This window comes from Nicotiana tabacum, chromosome 2 (genome assembly GCF_000715075.1).
Source record: "Nicotiana tabacum cultivar K326 chromosome 2, ASM71507v2, whole genome shotgun sequence".
Lineage (NCBI taxonomy): Eukaryota > Viridiplantae > Streptophyta > Magnoliopsida > Solanales > Solanaceae > Nicotiana > Nicotiana tabacum.
In genome coordinates, this window is record NC_134081.1 from 104,104,658 (window position 1) to 104,127,718 (window position 23,061).

The 23,061-nt window shown below is 35.7% G+C and overlaps 1 protein-coding gene and 1 non-coding gene across 2 annotated transcripts; both read right to left on the bottom strand.

Annotated features, from left to right (window-relative positions):
• Nucleotides 1-240: 240 nt before the first annotated feature.
• LOC107811977 (callose synthase 12) lies at nucleotides 241-9,312 on the bottom strand. Its single transcript, XM_016636977.2, has 3 exons — nucleotides 3,852-9,312; nucleotides 2,391-2,462; nucleotides 241-621 (listed from the first exon to the last, which is right to left on the bottom strand). The coding sequence occupies exon 1, from the start codon at nucleotides 9,162-9,164 to the stop codon at nucleotides 3,858-3,860; it is 5,307 nt and encodes a 1,768-aa protein (XP_016492463.2). The 5' UTR covers nucleotides 9,165-9,312; the 3' UTR covers nucleotides 241-621; nucleotides 2,391-2,462; nucleotides 3,852-3,857.
• Nucleotides 6,142-6,220, bottom strand: LOC142174152 (small nucleolar RNA J33). Its single transcript, XR_012703488.1, has one exon. It is a non-coding gene; the product is annotated as a small nucleolar RNA J33 (small nucleolar RNA).
• Nucleotides 9,313-23,061: the final 13,749 nt, after the last annotated feature.

Sequence of the window (23,061 nt, forward strand, 5' to 3'; positions counted from 1 at the left end):
CGTGACGTTATTCCTTTTATTTTATTTTATTCAGATTTTTGAGGTGTCAGTGGCCAAGGACCATGTGGCATGGTTATTACTGAAAATGACAACACTTTAGAGCAAGTACAAAAATCAGCCATCACAAGTTCCCTTTGCCAAAGGGTGCAATGATTAATACACACGAAAAAATAAATCCCACGGGAAGAGAACTGAAATTCATTCTTAATTACGGCAAGTAAAAAGAGCAGACATTAGGTATAAAACGCAGTAATGGCTATAGCTTCTATTAGAACTACAAAAAAATCTAATATTTCAAACACCTTTGAAAAATGCACTTAATACAGCAGAAATTGCTACTACACTACACGTTGCTCATAATAGAAACTCAAAGATCAGTACTGTATGGATTTTGCGGAGATAATGCTCCTCATCTGTGCACCTACTATGATAAAACATATGATTACAACAATTACAAAAGATGAACCTTTAATGAAAACTCGTCTGCTGCTTCAACCAAACTAATAGTAATCCAAGTACACAGTATAATTCACACTACAAGCTCTACAATAAAAAAAATATTGAACCTCCTAGCCTCTCAAACTCTGTACTGTATCTACTACTTCACACTAATGTTCATCCCTGCAAAAGCAAAGCAACTATTTTAAGTATCTTCGGCAAAATTAAGGTTTATCTGAAGTAGGTTAGCGTTAAAAGAGAAACAAAATAAGTAAACGACAACTCCGCACTCGTTGTTACTTGTTAGAGTACCAAAGGTGGTGGGTATGGGGTGCAGTCTCCTTATATTTGATCTTGGACAATTCTCAACTCATGAGTTAGCTCTTGGGGTTGAGGTAGATCCAAAGTCCAATTTTTATTTTATTAAGGAGTCAGAACCTGCAGTATCCCTTGCTATCCCTGATGTTGAGTTACCCAATGTAGGGACCCAATATTATGTTATCAACACTCCAAATGTCCAGTTCTGGCATGGAGGGGTGTTAAGTTTAGGGCATGAGTTGTAGTCTCTTTATATGGTTTGGACAATTCTCGCTTCATGAGCTAACTTATGGAGTTTAGTAAAGTCTAAGGTCCACTTTTCTTAATACCCGGTTACTACATGCATTCGGCATGTGCAAGAAAAGGTTACCCCTCGCTACAGCGTGTAAGCAACAATACATGTGTGTCACGTACAAATTTTGCACGCTGATACCACAGGTACCAAAAAAAACTTACCAAAAGCACACCAGGTTGCAAGAATTTGTGGCCCAGTGGAACACATAGGATGAAGTTGTACTAGAGTAGTAAAACTTTTACATTTTAAATGCCGTTAAAGGGCCAAAGACCATTAAAAAACCTGTCAGCCTAAAGTTAACTGATAAGATTGATCCTCTCCCAACTTAACTAGTTCAGCCTACTATAACTGTAAGATTTTAGAAAAATGAGCCAATAGTTGGTACGTCTGAGTACTATTTACTCGAATCTAGTCCCCTTGTTCTTTACTAGTAAAATTTTGGGCTAGTAAAATTTTGGGTTTCTGACTAGTAAAGGAAAGGAAACATACCATCTAGGCAGGAAAGGAAATATTCCGTAATACCGATACTAACTGTAGTCTTTTTTTTAAACTCCGAAATCCCCGATGGCCAATGGCGCACAGTTCGAAGCTAGGTGGATAATGGGCTCGCCCCTCTACCCTTCTCAACTACAAGGCTTTTGTCTGGGTTCGAACCCGTGAGCGCCCGTGAGCGCAAAACCCACACATCACGCGCCACGCTCTTACCCCTAGACCAAAGCCCTTGGGGCGATTCTAATTGCGGTCCTGATGCCTCGCTAATTAGATATGCTATATTATCTTAAAGTGGCTAAAGATAAAGTGAAAACACTTCTGAGATGGACTTGAATGTAGTAAACTATTCTGCGCATTTAAGTTAATAGACCAGTTTTATTAAACGTGGAAAACAAGTAAAAATTTTGCAATAATAAGAGCAGCAAAATATTTCAAGATTCGACAGGCAGCTTTTAATTTTATCTTAATATCTATACTTAAGGGTCAGCTTCAGATTTAATGCTAAAAAACAGATTTACGCATAATTCAGCTTACGAGAAATCAGATTAAACCATAGTTCAACTCCATGCCGAAGATGGTTGAAAATGCTCACCGGAAAGTGAATCTAATGTTCTCTATTTATGAGTAACTTCTAATGCTATCTTTCTCATAAGTAACTACTCCCAAAGTTATCTATATTCATCTTTTTAAAGGTCGGCTTCATATTTAATGTTAAAAGTAACAGATATTCATGATTCGGCTCTAAACAAGATGGTTGATAAATTGAACAAACAATTGAATAACTCACAGAAAACCAAACTGAACCATAATTTAAATTCAAATTGAAGAGTTGAGAAGGTTTCCATACCGCACTTAGTTGTCAGATGTATATTGGACAATGAAGTACATGGATCACTTATACAAAATGTTCCAATGGGTCCTGAAAGTGACAAAGGAAGAGAATTCTAGTTACACAAGAAATAAGTTCCAGCAAATTGAGGAAAGCTCAAAAACACGAATTCCAGGACAGGCAACAAAAACAATGATATTTTTTTAATTTGCATACAATTGGCATGAAAAAATTTAGATGGAGTAATGTGGTAAGTGAGGATTCATATAGCCGTTTGGGACTGGGTATTGTTGGTTGTTGTTGAAATAAGACCTTTTTAGGAGCTATAGATAGCCAGAAGATAACTAGTTTCCATGGAATAAGAAGAATAAGTATATAGCTAAATAAATTGTACATATAAATGGGCTTTTAGAAACTAGCACTACACGATCAATGCCCACAAGAGTTATGTTGAGCATCCTTCTAAAACATGATAGCATTCAGAGTCATGTCAATATTCTTGCTATGAAAAGTGAGAAATAAGGTGTATATTTTCATATATAGGGTTCTGACGCTAGTCAAGAGTTGATCTACACAGACAAAAGAGTTTCTGTTTAAGGGGAATAATTGAGTAGTGGTCAGAAACAATGGTATGTTGGCCAACTTAAGAAGATTGCCATGCGTAGACTCTGGCGGATTTAGGCCGTTTTTACGGTGCACGTGAACCCATGGTTTTTCCGCCAAATTAGGTATTTTATGTGTATATTTCGTAAAATTGATCTAATATTATCTGTTGGCCCCCATACTCCAAAAAAGTTGAATGGTGCACCTGGTTGTGCACCTGGTTGAATATTGAGTTATTTATCCAAAGGAACATGGATCGGTTCCCATATAGTACTTTCTTTTTCCTTGCCTTTTCAGTGGTGCACCCATAGTTTTATGAAAGAAGAATACAGCTCCTAGCAGAACCAAGTTAACCAGGACTCTTAGAGTTTTGAAGCTTTTCATCCACAATTGGCTCAAAACGAGATAAAATCAAAACAAGACAGACGGATGGAGCTGGGTAAAATACTTAAGTCCCTCGTACATAAGTATAACCAGTTGCAGGTTCAATATGAATCCACGAATATTATTGTTGAACCCCCCCCCCCCCTCCCCGCACCCCCAACAAAAGAAAGGCAAAAAGGAAAATAAAATGAAAGAATTCAATGACTAATTACATGCCACACAACTGGGCAAGCAAGCTGTATGCATAAAAAATAGGAAGTCGGATAAACAAAGAGAAAGTACACGTGATAGAATCATTAATCAGAAAATTGTTAATGGCAGTAGAAACAATCTCTTTTTAGTAGCAACTGTGAGAGGCACTCTACGAATGATGAACAAAAAGTGGTGTTGCACACCAAAACATGTATATGCTAAATACAGAAAACACATTGATTGCAGCAGGATGTAAAACTTAAAACGTTTTTCTGCACGCCTAAAGGTTAGAAAGTTTACCTCAAATCACAAGTCACTCTTAGGCTTTTTTCCAGTCACAATCTGGAATATCCGCAGACCTCTACTAAATGCGTCATTGAATAGGATCCTTGTCTGCATTGGCTGGAAACCAGGCAACCAAGAAAGTACTGCCACGGGTACCATGACAATAATCCCGAACATTATCTCATATAGCCGCGCCATAGACACAATAGTTCCCCATATCATAGTGTTTTGCAAAAAGGGACGTAACACTTGGGCAACTGAAATGAAACCCCAACCAGTAGGAATGAAAGCCAACAGGCTGATGAAGAGATCACTAAATCTAAAAGCCGTGAACTGCAGTAGAGCAACAATTATGACTATGAAAAAGACTACAACGAGGAGCTGCACAAGTCGAAAGTATATGTGCTCCCTTGCAGCATATTTATCCCGAGCATAAGCTGTAATGTTAAAAAAGCCAAGAGCCACCACCACATAAATCCATGAAAGCAAGTAAACAGCAATGCTTTTGTTTCCAGCAGCAATGCCTAGCTGATATACAATGCCATACTGGAAAAAGAAGAAGCGAAGGTCTAGGATAATTTCCAGTATCTTTCCCCACAAACCTGTTGTTCTTAAATGATCCTGTTCTTCGTCCCACCATTTTTCCCAGCTCTGTTCTGCCTTTGCAAAAACACTACCACGGTACCATACCCAATTCATGAAATCATCAAAATCATACACTGTCTTTAACCAATCAAACCCAGAAGGATTAAACACAAAGGGCCCCACAATCCATGACAGCACCAGGAACCAACTCGAGATGGTCAGTGCTATATATGTAAAAGTTCCTTTAGCAACAGGGCTGTATGAAGCATACACTGTAAGTATCAGACCAAGTTCAATTGCCTTGACAAAATGGCTACGAGCATATAAACGATAATTCTCAGCAAAACTCTTGTGCTGCACCACAAAACCACGCCCAGTGGCCCGGTACTTTGCACCGCCATGAAGAATAGTACGACCAAAGTAATGAGCACGAGTTCCCATCGAGAATGTGTAAAATACAGATGAAAGTTGAAGCATCATTGTTAGAAACTCCCAAATAGATGTAAGAAAACCGTGCTCAAGAGAATTCTCCACTATCATTGGTAACGCAGTGAAAAGACCCAACTGGATGATGAATTGCTGGTTCAGTATGGCACCAAGTGCTTTGTTGTTGTCGGTGGTATCTGCAGCAACAGAATCCTCAACCCCACTAAGTGCAAGGTAAAGTCGTCCCCATAAGAATGCATATACAGTGAGGACAATCATCATTGTATTGAAGAAAAATCCTACAGTTGTATAAAAGAAAGAGAGCATTCTGAAGAAATCCAGCCTATGACCCAACCTATAGAGATCCCTGCTAAGAACTTGTTCACCATTGCCACTGGCAACCTTGGCTTCAAACATAGATATTTGGTTCAACCCAACATCTCTTCCTTTGCCAACTTGAATGTACTCGTGGTGGGTGATATTGCCACCTCGCAGTGTGCAGTTGAAGCCAGCAAAAATGTCCTCGCTGATGTTGATCACTCTGGATGCCTTGCTTATTCCTCCCCTTGTTAGAAACCAAAACCTGTCAAAGACATCTGGATGTCCATAATGCATTCGGATTTTCAGGGGGTTGGCCAATACACGCTGTCCCAGGGTTACAAAACTCATTTCCTGAGCTGACATGAACCAAGCAAGGGATGACACAGAACCAGTAAATATATGTTCCCGAACTCCAAGAATTGAAGGCTTGCGAATACCGTAGTAGCGTTTGAATTCTTCCAACAAGTTCCTCATTTTCAGTGCCTCCTCAAAGTAGTTATCTTGGTTCATGTCAATAGTCTGAACTGCATCACCACGGGTAAAGATAAAGGCATGATTCTGATTTTCTGGTTTTCCCTCTCCAAGCTTCAAGGGGCCAGGCAATTTAACTCGATAGATCTCAACTTCCCTTTCAAGCTTTTGATCATACTTCACAAGCACAGAATAATAATCCTTCTCATCCCTTCCTGTGGGAACCTCATCAACATATGCTACACGAAGGGCTTCATTATTTTTCATCAGATACAAAATTTCCTCCGCATGCGGATCCTTTTTGGCCTTCTGAGTACCATATATCTGGCAAGCAACAACGTATGTGAATTTCATCAAAGCAGTCCCATACTCGTGGCCTTTAAACAACATACTCACTGAACTGTCAGCTCTGCTCAACCTCCTTGAAGACGAAGACCTTTCAGAGCTTAAACCATCAATGCCACCATCATGCCTCATAGAACCAAGCTCCACTGATCCTTCTCTGATATCCATCTCAGATGCAGAATCCAGAAAGGCCAGCATTTTGAGGGCTCGATAGTAGTACATCATCCCCCTAACTGTGCGAGAAAGAGTCTGCCCTCTGTACGATGCCCAAAGACGAAGGTCTCTCAGCTTCGTTGTCCATAACTCTTTCTTCTCATCAACCATTCCTTCTCTACGCATTCGCTGCAAGAAATTTTCCCACTCATCGGCATAAATAGTCTGCAAGTAATATAATGTAGAAATCCCATCTTCATTCTCAGTTCTAAGTAGTTCCTTATTGTACAGTACTTCTTCATTGTAGTAAGGCGTCAAAACACTGAAAGCCATCATCTTCTCAACTTGGGGAGCATGTGGCATGTTCATAAATAGAGAATTGCTAAAGAAGGCAAGTCGACGTCTCGCCTCAAGATTTCTCGGGATATTACTCATAGAGTCCCGGGATGTAAGAATAGTGTTCAAGCGGCGAGCCTGCCGATAAAAAGTCTCATTTTCTGGATCTGGCAATGAAACTATATTCTCAAAAAGCAATCTAGTCGCAGAGGCCTGAAGAGCCAGACCTTCCTCTCTCAGCTGATCTCCAGTCATCTTCTCTTTCAGAAAATCCCGAGTGGCAACCTCATATAAGGCCTGTAGAACATTCACAATCTTGTCAACATCCTTTTTTGGCTTGAGTATGAGATCTAGAAGAGCAATCAACTTTCCGCGGATCTGGGGCAGAGCAGTCAGATTATAGTATTTTGTGAACTTTTCCAGCTGAATCCACTGATCAATCTGCTGAAAGAAGGTTGTTATGATAGAATGCTCCTCGCTGTTCAATTTGACAATTTCCAGCAGCAAATGCCTTGTACAGTCATAAGCCTCAATAACAGCACACCGCCTGTACTCATACTTGCTGATCTTATGCCAGAGCCACCTATCAGGAGCATCCACCAGCTCCTTTGCCTGGCTGAGAGCAAGCAGCACCTCATTGCAGAGAAGCAAACATGGCCAACGAACCACTCTAACATTCCACGTGTTCTGTGGAAGCTCCAACAACTCAACCTCACGGTCATTCAGAATATCTTCTTCTCTGAAAGTTGCAATTATCTCATTCCAAATCAAGGCAAATTTGTTAGCCTCTACCTGGTTTGATTCAAGCTTCTTGAATGGTCGACCAAAACCATATCTGAGTTTCAAACGGAGGATGGCGTCCTTGATCTTGCTCTTTAGAGTCCCTTGGGCATTCAGCAACTGCTCCTCTGGCATCAGATTAAACTGAATTGCACTTGCAAAAAATTGGAATCTCAACCTTAACTGTGGCATGTTCCGAATCTCGCCCAAGTGATCAAACAATCCAACAGCTGCCCCAACAAATGAAGAGTAGATTGAGTACCATATCTGAATATCCATAAGATAAATCAGGACAACGGGAAGCCAAAGCAATCCTACTGAGAACCTGTTGCTGTTGTTAAAAAACTCATGCCATTCGTACTTCACATCCCTGAGGCGCAACAGTGCTTTTGTTGGAACAATCATAGGTTTGATCTGTAGGAAGTAACTGAAGGAAAACTTGGTCGCAAGCACTACCACCCAAAAGAGGGAATACTTTATGTTGTCGACAAGGCCTTCCCTAAGCCCACGACCCACAAATGTCCGACTCTGGAACCACCATGATAACAGGTAAAATATCCTCCAGTTTGTGTTCTCAAGAAAATTCCTGACCCATGGCAGAATAAAGAGTGCCAAAGCTAACAGTTCTGGAGCAACAAAAACAAAAGCAACCTCAAGAAAATTCACCACCCTCTTGTTAGCTGCGCTGGTCCAATTCCCATCATTATTCCTCTGTGTCCAAATCCTCCCATAGAATACCCCAAAAACCACAATCCACCCTGCAGCAACCACGATCTTCAACACCATTCTCACCCCATGCCATGGGGTCTCCCTCGAAACAATACTATATTGCATTCCTGCATCAAGCAGTGACTGCAAAAGCCTCATCCCACTCCACGTGAAGAAGACTGTTAACACCCTCACCTGAACCTCCCTCCTCTCCAGTGCCTGCCACGGATACCCCCTCTGCTCCCAAGCTACAATGATTGCAGCCTGCAAGAACAATGCTAGCATGATCCATAATTTATCAAAGCTCCTATACAAATTCAAAAATGATCTTTGCTCCACAAACCCCGTCTTTCCCACCTTCTTTCCCTTGTTAGTAGTCACAAAGAATGTACTCCCAGTATCAATAGGCCACTTCAACTTGTCAAAACACCTCTTACTCCAGAAATACTCATTAATATCATCATAGTTCCGCCACGCAGAGTGTGGGGCAGTACCATTCCGACTATTCTCAGCCTCAGCTTTAATCGTATCGTAAATTGGCTTAACAATCCGATCCAGAAAAGCATTCTCACCAGAAATTGAAGGCAAAAACGGCCTACCAGTCATCTCATCGATATAATCCTCCAATATCTTATTCAGTTCCATCGCCATGTTATGAAAAATATAACTCAAACATTCAGGAACAAAACGCAGATTTGCAGACTCACCCCAGATAAGAAGGTAAAGTGAGACATAAAGCAACTCACGGCGGTGGTCGGAGGAATTATGGCGGTCGGAAAGCCAAACGTTGGATTTGAGACCGAGGAAAGAGCACCAGGAGGAGTAGTTTTTGAGGAGTTGACGGCGAAATCGACGGAGGACGGCGGGGTCAAGTGAGTCAATGTTGTCCGGCGGCGGAGAGAGACGCATCTGAGCATTAGCGAGGTGAAGCACAATGTGTTCCCGCTGGTTACGAACGTTAGATTCCTGAAAGCCGAAGAAAAGGGCGAGCCAGTCAAGGAGGTCATAGTGAGGTTTCCAAGGCCTGAATGCAGGTCTACGCAGGTCGCCGACGGAACGTAGAGCGGCAGCGGCGGCGCGTACCTCGGGGAAACGGAGAGAAGGATGGTCAGCTAAGAGGTTATGGATTGGGATGATGTTGTAAGGTTCTTCGTCTATAGGGACTTGTCTCGCCGGCGGCGGTGAACGCTGCCGGTGGCTCATTGTCGCATTCGCAGAGATCTAAGAAAAATCTCAATTTTGGGGTATGAGAAGAGGGGGGTTTTGGGGAAGAAGCTGGAAAAGGAATGCCCAGAAATGGAAAGTGGCGCGTGGCACTGCGCGTGGGGTATATAATTGTGTTTCTTAAAATATTTTGAATATAAGTCTAGTTTTAGTACTCGCAGGCGCAGCAAAAAGTCTTTTAAGTTTTAACGGTCAATGCCAGCTCAAACATCAAGATTTGAATGAGTAAAAAGAAATACTAATTGAGTACTAATCTTTAAATTCCTTATATTGTACCAGGTGCAACGATAATTGTACATTCCTTATATCGATTGCTTAAGTGTGTAATTTTCAAGACTTGTGAAACTGTTTGTAAATGTCGAAGAGCCCACAGAAATTGAGCTCTCTCTAAAAGGAAAAGAAGATTAAAGCAAAGGGAAAGTTGAATAATTGAATTCCAACTTTTGCTTTTAATCATTCATGGAATATTAGAAAGGCAAAAATCATTTTTTATCAGGATTGAAAGATACTGAAATAATGGATAACGTCACATTTTTCCTGTTTGCTTTAATTTTATGAAGGTACTAATAATCTAGCATTTTCAACTTGTATGGTATATCGTTTTGCTAATATAAATCTCAACCCATTCAGAAGGAATATACATATATTTTCTAGGAATAATGAAAAACTAGAATTTTATTTGAGAAACATCTAATAGTCTATTTGGCCAAGTTTTTTTTGGAGTGTCAAAAGTATTTTTTTCCTAAAGTTAAGATATTTGGTCAAACTTTAAAAAAAATAAAGTTATGTTGAGTTGAAGCAAAGCATTGTTGAAAATCAGAAAAAGTAATTTTTCCCCAAAAATATTTTTAATAAAAAAAATACACTTAGAAATACTTTTTAAAAATTTGACAAAACACTAATTATTAGTCAAAAGTGATTTTTAAATTAATTAGTTAAACAAACTGCTTCTCACTCAAGATACTTGTTTAAAAATATTTTTGAGAAAAATACTTTTTAAAATAAACTGATTTTAGAACATTGGCCAACAACAATGACAACAATCCAGATATTCCCACAAATGAAGTTTAGGGAAGATAGTGTGTACGAAAATATTACTCCTACCTGACAAGATTAGCCAACCAGACAATTAAGGCTATAATTGCAAGTAGATGCAATTGCAAACAAAAAGTTCGCTTTCAAACATGTCGAATTTCAAGTTTGAAAAGCCAACAGTATAGCCATATTTTACTTGAAATATGTACGGATTTGGTGCCATAATAGGATGTGAACATGAGAGGTGAGCCAATATATTAAATATTCGTAATTTCACATTCATGCTATCGTTTCTTCTCAGAAACAATTGCCCTGTTGATGTTTATTAGTTTTTCCATGACAAGTGATCGTAATTTCTACGATATCTTTAACGTCAACTAATATAAAATTATCAATTTGTATTGATAGAAGACTTCGGGAAGTATCCTATCCAAAAGATAATTAATCATTAAGATTCAAATTTAGTCATTTAAGATTTTATTAAAAAACAATAAATTCTCAAATGAATTGGATCTTAAAGAAGAAATAAGTTAAATCATTATAGAAAATTAAATAGTTTATATTTTTGTTAATAATAATGCTTTTACTTAATCCGGTGAAAATCAAATAAAATAGAAACAATTACGGGGGAAGGTTGACCTGTACTTTCCTTTTTTAGTCTACATTCTTTTTTCTTACCTAATTTAACCTATTTTGTGTATAATTTGAAACTTTTTTTCACCTATTAACATGGTATTTAAGAAGATTTGTGTTAAAAAACGGATTTGAGAGTAATATTTATGTTTATCATCATAGATTGAATTATTTATTGGGTGAATTAAATTCGTTGTTTTAGCGTAACTAGTAAGTTGTTGTCATGTGACCAGGAGATCACGGGTAAACAATCTCTTACATAAATACATGGTGAGGCTGCGTACAATAGACTCTTGTGATCCGGGCTTTCTCCGTCCGCACATAGCGGAAGCTTAGTGCACCGGGATACCTTTTATTTTGGGTGTATCATTTTTGAATTGTGGTAAAAATTAGAAGCTATTTAGTGAAGATTTGATCTATTTTGTGTTGTTTTTCATGAATTGAAATTCGTATAAAATAAAACTCAGCTTCGGTATAATATAGTAAAATCATGTATAATTTTATATACTATATAAACATATATATAAATATCTCTTATACATTATTATATACTTTTATATAAAGTTAGATGCATTATTTATAATAAGTTATAATATTAGTATTGCAAAAAAGAAAACCATCGGCTATGCCGTTGTAAACTTAAAAGCATGTCTATATAAGCAACGTGTTGTGTTGGACTATACTTTTGTATATACGAGTAATTATTACAAGAAGCAAAATAAAGTTAAGATAGAGTGGGTTTTTTGTTTAGTATTTAGTATTTACTATTTAAAGGCATGTTAGCCTTCTTAAATTCTTCTGCACAGAAACTGCCCATAATTAATACAGTCCTCCTAATTTTAGATGGTCCCTTGTATTGAGATGAAATGGAATCATATGAAAACTCATTTTTCTTTTATCTTTATGCATCTAAATTAATTATTTGTACAGTTATGGAATCACCTTATTTTACTTTGCATTCTTAAAAGTCCTCGTTCAAGCAATTACTATACATTAAATGTCACGACCCAATTTCACCTATAGGTCGTGATGGCGCCCAACACTACAGCTAGGCAAGCCAACTAATAAGTCAAACATACATTGGTTAAACTTTTATTCCAAGAAGATAATAAAATACCAATTTCTACCAATGTGTGTGCCAAGACCCGGTGTCACAAGTGCATGAGCATCTAGTAGATTATACAAAACTCCAAATACTGTCTGAAATGAAATAGACAGAATATAAATATCAGAAGAGACACTGGTAGCTGCAGAACGGCGCAGAAAGGCAGCTCACCACTATGCCTCGGGATGACGTGGGTATGTGATGATAGGTCCTCCACCAGTACCTGTCTCAGATCCTGCACAAAAAGTGCAGCAAGTGTAGTATGAGTACGTAAACAACGTGTACCCAGTAAGTATCAAGCCTAATCTCGAAATGGTAGAGACGAGATGGCCGACTTTGACACTCACTATGGGTCAATAATAATTGAAATATAATTAGAATATTCAAATCAGCATGATTTACAGAATTTACAAATAATTTATTTAATCAGCGGAAATAATCAAATTCCTTCAAATGTAACAATTCTCAATATATTAATTAAATTTCTTCAATTCAAATAAATTCTAATTTATCAATTAAATCTCATTTACAGGAGTAACAATTAATTCCTAAACAAGCAAGAACAATAATTCATTAAATTTCAAGGATTTTTCAATTTATTAATTAGCTTCACAAGCTGAAATAAATTATTAAAGTATCGTGTAATTATTATTATTAAGCACGATTTTTGCCGAGGACGTACAGCCCGATCCAGAGTGTCGTGTACACTGTCGAAGGACGTGCGGCGCAATCCATAGATGCATCTATCCTGCCGAGGCGTTCGACCCGCTCCACAAGAAAGGAGGACATTTTCTTATGTGCCTCCGGAAGGAGAGTATATTCATTATAAGATGAATTTGGGAGGAGAACAATTTCTTTTAACAATTAATTGATTTAAACAGACAATCAAGCCTATGAGCTTTCCATCCTTTAATATCTTTATCTAACAATTCACACGAACTTAGTCGAACCTCTAAATCACATCAAACAACGCTAAAACCACGAATCATACCCCAATTCAAGCTTAATGGAACTAAGAGTTTTCAACTTCTACATTAAATGTCGGAACCCATCAAATCAACTCCGATTGACCTCAAATTTTACACACAAGTTATAAATTACATAATGGAGCTATGAAAATTTTCGGAACTGGATTCCGACTCCGGTATCAAAAAGTCAACTCCCCGGTCAAACATTAAATTCCTATTTTAGTCATTTCAAGCCTAATTTCACTACGGATTTCCAAATAAAATTCCGATCATGCTCCTAAGTCCAAAATCACCATACGGAGCTGTTGGAATCATCAAAATTATATTCCGGTGTCGTTTTCTCAAAATATTAACCGAAGTCAAACTTAGCACTTTAAGGCCAACTTAAGGAACCAAGTGTTCCGGTTTCACCGCAGACACTTCCAAATCCCGAACCAACCATCCTCGCAAGTCATAATTCATTACAAGTACCTACAAAAAGTTTTATTTTAGGAAACGGGGTTCTAAAAGTTAAAATGACCGGTTGGGTCATTACATTAAAACTCGTAACTTTGGATAACATGCATGAATATATGTCGATGCCTTTATCAATGGACATAGCATATGAGGTTTTGACTAATACAGATTTACTATACTATTTTATTATTACTATTATTTTTTATTGTTTTATGCAGTTGTGTCCTGAACGGGAGCTTTAGAGCAGCGATAAAGTTGTCTTCATGTGATTTATGGGTCACGGGTTAGAGTCGTGGCAGCAACAACTAATACTTGCATTATAGTAGGCTATCTACATCACACCCCTTAGGGACAGTGGCATACGCAGGATTTTTGGCAAGCGATGCCAATATTTAAAAAAATGAACGAATAAATAAATTGTTAGATTTTCCTATTTTGTATATGACCCAATATAATAAGGCAATAATTAATATTTAATGAAAGACAAATCTCGTCCGTCCGATCGGTTACTTAATGGACGTACCATATTAAGTGAGAACCTTTATAAATTGGTCATCTCCCCACACATTAGGGTTATCACCTATTCTATTCTTCTTTTCCATCACTAAAGGCGGCGGTAACGAAAGTTAGGGCAAGGGTCGAGAAACCAATTTCAATTAACGCTTCTACTTCACGATAATGGCTTCCGCTTCAGGTATGTTTTCTGTAATAATTTTGTGTAAGATTATCATGTTCAAGATCCTGGTGTAAATTAAAGTTTATGTTTACATGTGGTATCAGAGCATAGACATTTGAACTGATAATCTTCGTTTACTAGTATGATTGAAATCACCGTGGCGTTAGTTAAGAACAGTTTTCAGCGAAACTGTAAGAACATGTTTATTTTCTCGTGATGTTTAAATCAGTACAATTGAGAATTCAATATCTAATGACAACGTGATTAGAAAATCTTTGACCAATGATTTGCATTCGTTCAACACCCATTAGCCCATCATGCAATTAAAATCAGAGTTCTTTGAATACCGAGATATATTAATCTACTTGTTTCTTAGTTTATCAATTTCAAAGGAAATATGAGTACTGGAATTTAAGTTTTGTATGGTGGTGACTTATTGTTTGTTTACATGATGATCGTATTGTCCCTTAATTATTAGCCATATCAATTTCGGTCTAGATTGTTTGTAATACATTATTGTTTATATTTTGTTAAGATTTCAACTACAAAAATTATTGCTACTTTCTAGGTTATAAAAGTAAAGTTACTCGTATCTTAGGGACATTAAATGAAATAAAGTTTTATTCCTAAAAGGTTTCTTGAATGCTAAGCTCCACGGAAATCTCATATTATGCATTAATTATAATTTGGTACTTATACCGTGTAATAACTAATGTATGTGTTTTAAAGTTATATAGAATGTTTAAAATATATACATACATAATATTTATATTTTATGTATGTACTAATATTCATATAGTTTGGTAGTCACCAAAGTGATCAAACTAGATTGTTTAAAGTATTCACATACATAAAATATTTTGATATTTATTTTTTGTGTACATTTATGTTTGTATAGTTTGTTAGTCACCAAAGTGGCCAAACTAGTATGTTTATGAAAATGTGCATACATAAAATTTTAGTTTATCCATGAAATTAATGAAATGCCTAAAATCGAAAAATAAATGGATAAATTAATTTTCACTATTGCTAGAACTTAAGAATTTACCCAAAGGTAGATTAATTATTCTATGAATAGTGAATATGATGAGGTAAATTAATATTCTTTAATCAAATATATATTGTATGTCCATAGATGTCATATATATTTGGTTAAAAATATTTAATTACCTATTAAAGAGTAAATGGTATTTAAATTATGATAGCGTGTCGTAGTATTTACCCAAAGGAGAATTACGATGTGCTTTAATTATATAACTGAATCCATAATGATTTGTGAGCATATATTATCTATTTTGCAGTTATTCCTCTTCATGCGCATGCTTCGTCTATTACTGTGTTCAACGGATTGAACTTCTCTGAATGGCATGATCAAGTCCAGTTCCACTTAGGTGTAATAGATCTTGACTTGGCTCTGCTAAATGATAAGCCCGTTTCCATCACTGATACGAGCAGTGCGGATGAGAAGTCTTTCCATAAAGAGGGAACGCTATAACATGATGAGCCTTATGTTTATGCGAATGACTATTGCCAACAACATTAACAGTACTATTTCACAGACAGAAAGTGCCAGGGAATACTTGAAGTTTGTGGAAGAATATTTTCCTTCCGCAGATAAGTCTCTCGCTGGTACACTAATGGTTGAACTCACGACCATGAAATTTGATGGGTCGCGCAGTATGAAAAATTATATCATCGAGATGACAAACATTGCTGCAAGACTTCAGACATTGGGGATGAAAGTGGATGACTCCTTCTTGGTTTAGTTTATTCTGAACTCGTTGCCTCCTTAGTATGGACCTTTTCAAATTAACTATAACACTATTAAGGATAAGTGGAATATTAGTAAATTGTCCAGTATGCTTACTCAGGAGGAGTCAAGACTTAAGAAACAAGGGAGTCATTCAATTAACCTCATGGGTCAAGGAGCTGGTAAAGGACTTAAAGTGAAGGCCAACAAGTTTAAGAAAAAGAAAGTACCTGCTAAAGTTTCACAGGATGCTAAGAAGGAACATAAGGCAGATACGTGTCGTTTCTGTAACAAAGAAGGACACTATTAGAAAGATTGCCTGAAATGTAAAGCTTGGTTCGAAAAGAAAGGTACAATTAGTACTTTTCTATATTTCGAATCAAATTTAGTAGAAGTTCCTAATAATACTTGGTGGCTTGATTCTGGTGCAACTGCTCATGTATCTACTACGTTGTAGGGAATCCTTGCGATCCAAAATACAAATCCAAATAAGGATTTCTTGTTCATGGGAAATCGTATGAAGACTCCAATTGAAGGCATGAGGACTTATCGTTTGATCATGGAGACTGGACGTCACCTTGATCTATTACAGACTCTTTATGTACCTTTAGTTTCTTTGAATTTGATTTCTCTTTCAAGACTTGGTGTTTCTTGATTTGATTTAAAGTTTGAAAATGGATGTTTAATTTATATAAGAATGCTATTTTTTATTGTTCTGGTATTCTTAGTAATGGTTTATATAAATTGAAACTCGATATTGATTTTTCTGAATCTCTTATTACTGTTCAACATAATGTTGAAATTAAACGTAGTTCACTAGATGAAAGTTCTGCTTACTTGTGGCATATACGTTTGGGTCATATATCCAAAGAAAGGTTAGAAAGATTAGTAAAGAATGAGATTTTTCTAAATCTAAATTTTACTGATCTTAATATATGTTTGGATTGCATTAAGGGAAAGCAAACCAAGCATAGTAAGAAAGGTGCCACAAGAAGCACCCAGCTTCTTGAAATGTGGACCCTCTGACGTTCCATCTTTTGGTGGAGAAAAATATTTTATCACTTTTATCGATGACTTTTCACGTTATGGATACATCTATTTGCTGAAAAGAAAAATCTCAAGCAACAAATGCTCTCAAAGTGTTTGTTAATGAGGTTAAAAGGCAATTAGATAAAAAGGTGAAAATCATTAGGTCAGATAGATGCGGTAAATATTATGGAAAATATAATGAATCCAATGTCCAGGCCCATTTGCAAAGTTCCTTGAGGAACATGGCATATGTGCACAGTATACTATGCCAGAAATACCTCAGCAAAATGGTGTTGCAGATAGGCGTAATCGAACACTTATGGATATGGTTAGTAGCATGATGAGTAATTCCTCATTACTCAAATCATTGTGGATGTATGATCTTAAAAGTGCTTTATATTTATTAAACAAGGTTTCTAATAAGGTAGTTCCAAAAACTCTTTTTGAAATGTGGACAGGAATGAAACCTAGTTTAAGGCACCTGCATGTTTGGGATTGCCTAGCGAAAGCTAGAGTTTATAATCCGTAAGAAAAGAAATTACATACTCGAACAGTAAGTGGTTACTTTATTGGTTACCCAGAGAAATCTAAAGGGTATGTGTTTTACTGTCCAAACCATAGTTCGAGAATTGTTGAAACCGGTAATGCAAGATTCATTGAGAATGGTGAAGTTAGTGGGAGTGTTGAAAAATAAAGTGTGAAAATAAAAGAGGTGAGGGTCAATGTTCCATTACCCACGAATGTGCCTACTTCCACATAAATACAAAATATTATTTCAGTTGTTGAAGAACACTCTGACAACATCGAGCAACGTTTGGATGAAACACTTTATGAAGAAACTAACTCACCAATATCTGACACAAATGAATCACAAGAAATGACATTAAGAAAATCTCAAAGAGTTAGAAAATTGGCTATTTCGAATGATTACGTGGTTTATTTGCAAGAGTCAGATTTTGACATTGGTCTTAATAAAGATACGATTTCATATTCACAAGCCATAGAAAGTAATGAGTCTGACAAATTGATTGATGCCATGAAGGAAGAGTTAAAATACATGGAATACAATAAAATCTGGGATCTCGTTGAATTGCCAGAAAGTTCTAAAAGAATCGGGTGTAGATGGGTCTTTAAGACCAAATGCTATTCAAATGGCAATATTGAATGATATAAAGCCAGACTTATTACCATGGGTTATACTCATAAATGAGACATTAATTATAAAGAGACCTTTTCACCGGTCTCAAAGAAAGACTCGTTAAGAATTCTTATGTCTTTGGTGGCTCATTATGATTTAGAGTTATACCAAATGGATGTGAAAACTGCTTTTCGTAATGGAGACCTCGAGAAGGAAGTTTATATGGACCAACCAGAGAGTTTCAAAACTAAAGAAAAATGTCAAATGGTGTGTAAATTAAAGAAGTCAATATATGGACTCAAACAAGCCTCACGACAATGGTATATAAAGTTTAATGATACCATAACATCTTTTGGATTTGTGAAAAATACCTGTAATCGGTGTATACACCAAAAGATCAGTGGAAGAAAGTTTATATTCTTAGTCCTATATGTTGACGACATTCTACTTGCTGCTAATGATTTACGCATATTGCGTGAGACTAAAGATTTTCTCTCTAAGAATTTTGAAATGAAAGATATGGGTGAGACATCCTATGTGATAAGAATAGAAATATTCTGTGATAGATCACAAGGATTATTGGGTCTGTCTCAGAAAGCTATATCGAAGGAATTCTAGAGATATTTAACATGAACAATTGTACAGTAGGAATTGTTCCAATTCAAAAAGGAGACAAATTTAGTCTCATGCAATGCCCTAAGAATGATGTAGAACGAAAAGAAATGGAATCAATTCCTTACTCTTCTATTGTTGGTAGTCTGATGTATGCTCATACTTGCACAAGACCAGATATTAGTTTTGCGGTCGGAATGCTGGGAAGATATCAAAGTAACCCAGGAATTGATTACTGGAAAGCTGCAAAGAAAGTTTTGAGGTACCTGAAAGGAACGAATGATTACATGCTCATGTATAGGAGATCCAAGCATTTGGAAGTTGTTGGATACTCGAATTCAGATTTCGCTGGATGCATTGATACTAGAAAGTCCACATTTGGTTATTTGTTCCAATTAGCTGAAGCAACAATATCATGGAAGAGTACCAAACAGTCTGTCATTGCTACATCCACGATAGAAGCAGAATTTGTAGCATGTTTTGAAGCCATAATTCATGTATTATGGATGCGAAACTTTATTTCAGGATTTGAGGTCGTCGACACCATTACCAAGTCGCTGAAAATTTATTGTGATAATTCTGCAGCAGTATTCTTCTCCAAGAACGATAAGTACTCCAAAGGTGCCAAACATATGGAATTAATATATTTTACCGTCAAGGAGAAAGTTCAGAAACAAAGAGTGTCACATGAGCATATTAGAACTGATCTTATGATTGCAGATCTGTTAACGAAAGGTTTACAGCCAAAAATATTTAAAGAACATGTACATAGAATGGGTTTTGGTTGTATTTATGATGTTTTGACACTCTAAGCTCATTTATGTATTTTTGATATACATTAATGATTTTCTATTTCTCATAAAGGTGTACACATTATTGTTCTGAGATATTACAGGATAAGTCTCAATGAGACATTATTGTAGACCATAATATTTTATAACTTATGGACCTGGTACGATGAGTTACTAATGTTGTAGTATATAAAAGGGAGTATGTAGACAAAATTATATGTATAACCGCCATAACTCACATTTAGCAATTTGTCATATTATGGTATTTATGATAGACATTATAGAAGAGATTTGTTTATGCGCAACTAATATTTATATGATTAAATATTAATGTTATGTGATTATTGGGCCAAGTGGGAGAATGTAGATTTTCCTATTATGTATATGACCCAATATAATAAAGGCCATAATTAATATTTAATGAAAGACAAATCTCGTCCGTCCGATCGGTTACTCGATGGACGTACCAGATTAAGTGAGAACCTCTATAAATTGGTCATCTCCCCACCCATTAGGGTTATCACCTATTCTATTCTTCTTTTCCATCACTAATGGTGGCAGTAACGAAAGTTAGGGCAAGGGGCGGGAAACCAATTTTAATTAACGTTTCCGCTTCATGATAATGGCTTCCGCTTCATGTATGTTTTCTGTAACGATTTTGTGTAAGGTTATTATGTTTAAGATCCTGGTGTAAATTAAAGTTTATGTTTACATAAATCACTATAATAACAAACAGTGTCATTTTTTATATTTTTATTTTATATACTATCTATAGATACATATTTAATAAAAATTTTGATGAGGCGTTGTCACATGACATGCCAGGATGCGACCCCCGATCCTGCGTAAGTACAAAATACTTTGTGCACCGAGTTGCCTTTTATTATAATTGTGTCCTAGTTAACTTGTTTGCGTAACTATTCCACGAACACTTGCTACCTCATCTCAACAGGCTTATTGGTAGTTTTGTTTATCAAATTGAAAGACTTCACGTGGTGTCTTCCTGTTAGGAAGTATGATCAAAACCAGATTTTCAATATATATACATTTATACTTTTCCACTAATAAATGATTAATTAATTTAACGGAAAAATGCATTTGGATTTAGTTGACAGAAAGACAATTGACCACAACGAAGTTACGAATTAAGCAGGAAGTCAGAGGCATTCGCAGGTTATTAAAATATGTAATTTTTGTTTTGTTTGAGGCTGCCACGTACAATGTTAAAACATAGGAGCTGCTAAATATCGTTCTAGATAAAAGTATAAATAGTTAGTTATTATATAAAATTTCACATTTGAGCTACATGTTTTTCAATTTTATAGCCCATATTTTAATTTACAATTAATTAGTCCAAAAATAATAGGCTAAGATTCAACATCGAACTCCAATAGGTTCTAAAAATTACTATTTAATTTGTAAAAAAGATTGCTCAACCTTTTAAGTTAATTTTCGAATCAGTAACTGTGACTCAAATATTAGTTCAACAAAACAAATCCATTTGGATTGGTAAAAATTAAATTTTTAACAAGCTTAAACATGTGGGTTTAAATTTTGAATTTGATTTTGTGAGAAATTTGGAGTGGATGTTATTTAAACTTGTTAGAAATAGTATAAGGAGGTTGTATATAAAATTTGAAGTCATTTAATGGAGATTTGGACTGGTGTTGAACAAGAATTGCAACTGAAAATCATGGAAGAAGTTCGTGTATAATAGTGTATAAGATGTGTTTATACACTCATATACACTATTATACAATATTATACATAATTATACAAAAAACTGACTTCGTCTTCTTCCTTGCGTCTTTTCTAAAATTTAACTCAAATCTTGCCCAAATCTACTCCAAATCACTTCAAATTTAAATTTTGAACTCCTTTTGATATTTTCAATCAATTGGAAAAACACTCAATCCAAACAACTAACAAACTCAAAAAATCCTATTTTCGAAAGCAAAGCTTTGAATGGCCTTCAATGGTGGACTTCTACTCTTCAATTTTTTTACATTGCAATAAGGTGACACAGGGTAAGAAGCAGTAATGACGGACGACCCCTTGAAGCATATGTAGAAGATGTGAGAAGAAGAGAGAGTGAAAGCAATGGTTATGAGAATACATATTTAACTCCATAACTTTTAGAAGCAATGGTTGTAAGAACACAAGTTTTGAATTTGCTAGTACTTTCAAAATATATACAATATGGGTTAGGTTGGGTAAAACTTAAAAACATGAGCCATTTTTTGTTATGGTGTGAGATCATGTGTATTTCCTTGTAATTCTTTCTTATTATATTATGCTTAATCCAATAGAATTAATGGCTGAACTTTCTCCTTTAGTTCCTTTTTAACATTATTATTAATTAATTATTAATAACAAGAAGAAATCAATCAAGAATACTCACATTATTAGATGAATTAGTGCCATGCTTCACAAATCACAATCCAATATACCATAATCTACTGTCAAAGAATATTTAACAAAGGGAATAAGATTTATTAGGAGGTGGAAGTATATTACAAATATTTTGTAAAGTAGGTCCTTTGAAAAGTGAAAGTGATTAAGGGTGTGTTTGGTAGGAAAGGAAAATATTTTCCGGAAAATGCTTTTCAATTTTTTAATGTTTGATTGGCTTAAATGTGTTGGAAAATATTTTTCTTATGAATTCATTTTCCTTATCAAGAGAAGAGAAGGGAAAACATTTTCCAAAACTCTTTCTTAACCTTCCTCACCCTCACTCACCCACCACACACCCTCACACCCACCCACCTAACCCCACCCCTCTCTCCAAAAAAGTTTTTTTTTTTCTTTCAAATTTCAGTTTTTTTTCGTCACCACCCACCCTACGCCCCCCCGCAAAAAAAATTTACTTTGGTTTGGTTTTAATAAAAAAATAACCGAAAAAACCGAACTAAACCGAATAGAGAAGTAGCTATTTAAAATTTATTATTATACCTATATATATGTATATTTTTATACAAAATTTCTAAAATTTTATGTTACATTTTAATAGTTTGCACTTTTAGTCTAGTTCTTTGCCTTTACATTCTAGTTTGATTAGTAGTTTTCTTTTGCTAAGTAAAAAAATTTATTTCATGTTAAAAATAATTTATTTTTAATTGAGTCATAAAATTATTCATCACTATTTGGTTCAATTATCATCAATATATCTTGGTAAATGATAGATTTCTCAAAGAACAATTGGTTTGATAGTGTTATGTTGAAAATGTTGTCGCCGGAATATGTGTTTAGTAGTGTATATCTCATATTTTAAAAAAAACCCGATAAATAACTGAAAACCAATAAAAATCGAATCGATAAAAAACTGACTTAATTGGTTTAGTTTGGTTTCAATATTTGAAAACCGACTCACTTAGTTTAATTTCTTTTTAGGAAAAAATCGATCCAAATCGAACCATATACACCTCTACGTAATGTAGTTTCAGACCGATCCACTGTTTTTCGGCAGCCACCTTTTACTAAAAATAGCAATCCTCTCCTTGGAAATGAATTTGTTAGTTTATTTTTTTCAGTTTATTTTTTTGAAGAAAAGTTAAAAGAGTATTAACGTTTTCGTCTTACAATATTCTCTCAAAGAGAGGAATATTCGTGTATATTTTTCGCTACTATACGTTAATTACTTTACAACAATTTCTCTTTTTTATTTTTGGTGTTGATAATATAGT

Excerpts from the sequence above, each read along its gene's own strand:
- LOC107811977 (XM_016636977.2), bottom strand. The coding sequence starts at position 9,164 with ATGAGCCACCGGCAGCGTTCACCGCCGCCGGCGAGACAAGTCCCTATA.